The sequence below is a fragment of the Cystoisospora suis genome (assembly GCF_002600585.1).
Source record: "Cystoisospora suis strain Wien I chromosome Unknown contig_4857, whole genome shotgun sequence".
NCBI classification, from domain to species: domain Eukaryota; phylum Apicomplexa; class Conoidasida; order Eucoccidiorida; family Sarcocystidae; genus Cystoisospora; species Cystoisospora suis.
The window spans coordinates 1-3,037 of record NW_027157649.1 but is presented as its reverse complement, the minus strand read 5'-3'; the positions used below and the strand labels follow the sequence as shown (position 1 = coordinate 3,037).

Here is a 3,037-nt window from a genome sequence, read left to right as displayed (position 1 = left end):
TCTATCTTTAATCTATCTATCTTTAATCTATCTTTAATCTATCTATCTATCTTTAATCTATCTATCTATCTATATGGGAATCGATATCTATGTATACAAAGATATCTGTGTATGTATGCAAAGATCTCTCTATAATACAGATATCTCAGTCCGTATGTACCGACAAAGGGGGATAAACTGCACTCATGGATGCTCGCATATGGAGAAAGAGGGTGTATGTACACTTATAATGAGATATCTATCAACACATCTATAGGTATATATGTACCTATTTTATACATGTGGAGCTCTGTCTACATTCATATACGTGTATGCGTGTAAATTTGGGTGAATATATGGATATGTGAGGAGCCGGATGGAGAAATTGCAAGCCAGTTGGTCTGTATAGAAGACTGAAGGAAGAATAGACGCACGAGAAGGAATAGTACAAACAAACCTAGTCAAGGCAAAGGGAGGTGTTTCACGATATACATACATATCTATCTTTAATCTATTTTATGATCTACGGGTATATGTATATATATGTATGACTATGTATGAGTATGTTGGTATGTGTCTATACTGTGAGATAGTTGGGGAGACTATAGAGAAACAGATGAAGAAGAAGATGCAAGATGGGAGAGAGAAGTCCTCCTTGTGCTACTTGTCAGTGGAGGGAGGCTCTAGATATTAGTACTATGACCATATGATCATGGCTAGCTAGCTAGCTAGCTAGCCAACTGGAAGCTGACTGGCTGTGTGTCTAACGAAAGAAAGAAAGAGAGAGAGAGATCGGTTTTTTTCGAGGTCGTTTTGATTGCTTCGATCTCGTAGCTTTCTTTGATCGGAAAGAAATGAAAGGAATGACTGCGGGCGTTGCTATAGCATAGTAGGATTGCGGGTGTAGTAGAAGTAGTAGAAGTAGTAATAGTAATAGTAATAGTAGGAGGAGGAGGACAAGGAGAAGGAGGATGGCTGTCGATAAGGAGTTCTTTGTTTCTTAAGAGAAGATGATGTCTATACAGACTGTTCATCCATCTTTCTCCTGTAAATTTCGCCTTTCTTTCTGACGTAGGAGTAGGAGTAGTAGTGACGGTATTGCTGAACTTCGTCTCTGTAGAAGAAGAAGAAGAAGTAAGTAAGAGCAAGAGATAGACAAACAGAAAGAGAGAATGGTATATATCTCACGACGTAGATAGATAGATAGTCCCTTGCCTTCTTTTTCCTCCTTCTCGGCATCTTTCTTATCTCTTTCTTTTTTCTTTCTTTGTTTCTTTCTCATCTCTTTCTTGTGTCTTTCTTTTTCTTTCTTTCTCTTGTTTAAGGTGATGTTTGAGCTTCGTAATGGAGGGGGACTATTGGTCGACACGAAGATTTCTTCTTTACCTGCCTGGATTGCCACTCCTTCCTCTATGGAAGCGCATCATTCCTTCTGGATGATCATCTTGGGGTGTTTAGCTTTAGGGGCTTTTCTTCTCTATTCTTATTCTACTACACAGAAGGGCATGCAACCCTCCGCTGTCTTCTTCTTTCTTGATCTTCCCTTACTCGTATCTGTATGTGTGTTTCTCTTCTTCTATATTGCTCTTCTCAATACCCCTTTTCAACCTGGATGGGTGCTCTCTTCTTCTTCTTCTTCCTCCTCCTCCTCTTCGTCATCTTCTTCTTCTTTAAGGACAGAAGTGGCTACTCCGAGAGGTCTAGTCAATGAGGGAAGAGGATACGCAACGCGACGCATCGTAGATCCACAAAGAAGAAGTAGAAGACTCTCTTCTTCTTCTTTCTTCTCTTCTTCTTTTATGCCCTTTGGATGGAGAGAAGGAAAGACTTATGATCATCCTGATGCAGGACACACACATCTTGACCAAGCCGCTGTGAAAGAAGAAGAAGAAGAAGAGAGGACAAGAAGAGAAGGAAAAGAAAGACAGGCAGGTTATGATAAGGGAGAAGAAGAAGAAGAATACAACTCCGTGCAACAAGGAGAGGACAAGGAGGAGGAGATACAGGGATATAACGCCACTACCAAACCCACTCCTCCAACTACTCCTATCAAACCGAAGTCTAGGAATAGTATCCATCATTCTTCTTCTTCTGGAAGGAGAGGCATACGTCGATTAGGAAGCGTGAGGGGAGAGACAGAGGAGACGATGGATCTGCCTGACATCGTTCCTGGGCCTGTACAGCCCTGGGTATGGGTACCTGGCTCATCTGAAGGTAAGAGAAAGAAGAAGAAAGAGATTTGAAAGTGATACGAAAGAGTGAAAGAAAGGGAGAGATAAGAAAGAAGGAGAGAAAGATAAAGAAAGAAAATTAGAATGTGGTCAGGATTCACAAGGTCAAGAGAGAAGAGAGAAAAAGAAGAAGAAAGGAGAAGAAGAGACAAAAGAAGACGAGACGGAATGAAGGTTGGAAGAGAGAAGAGAAGATATATCAGTGCACTTGTTGTATAGATAGATCATAGATAGATTAATGATGGATACGTGAAAGGTAGATAGATCAAAGATAGATACATAGATAGATAGATAGATACATAGATAGATTAGAGATGGATCGATCGAGCATGCGTAGAAAGGTGCGGTAGATCAAGAAGGCTATCGACACTTCATTGATATGTATATCGATGCTGCTGATGTGACGCTTCATCCATTCATTCTTCTCGTGTGTCTTCTTGTTATACTGTCTTTCTTTCTTTCTTTATGTCTTTCTTTCTTTCCTCCCTTCTTTCTTTCTTTTCTTCTTTCTTTCTTTCTTTCTTTATGTCTTTCTTTCTTTCCTTCCTTCTTTCTTTCTTTCCTTCTTTCTTTATGTCTTTCTTTCTTTCCTTCCTTCTTTCTTTCTCTCTCTCTCTCATTCTCTCTCTATGTACGTCATTTTCCTTCGTCGTATCCAATCTCCGCATCAAAATCTCTCTATCTATCTATCTTTAGTCTATCGTCAATCTATCTATCTATCTATCTAGCTTTAATGTATCTATCTATCTTTAATCTAATCTATCTATCTATCTAGCTTTAATGTATCTATCTATCTTTAATCTAATCTATCTATCTATCTATCTATC

General features: G+C 39.2%; 1 protein-coding gene across 1 annotated transcript; it reads left to right on the top strand.

Annotated features, from left to right (window-relative positions):
• Positions 1-1,303: 1,303 nt before the first annotated feature.
• On the top strand, positions 1,304-2,192 carry CSUI_008581 (polycystin cation channel protein; the record flags this gene model as incomplete). The annotated part of the gene is made up of 1 exon (XM_068068709.1): positions 1,304-2,192. A coding segment is annotated over exon 1 (885 nt), but the record flags the coding sequence as incomplete, so codon positions are not given.
• Between the last annotated feature and the right edge of the window lie 845 nt (positions 2,193-3,037).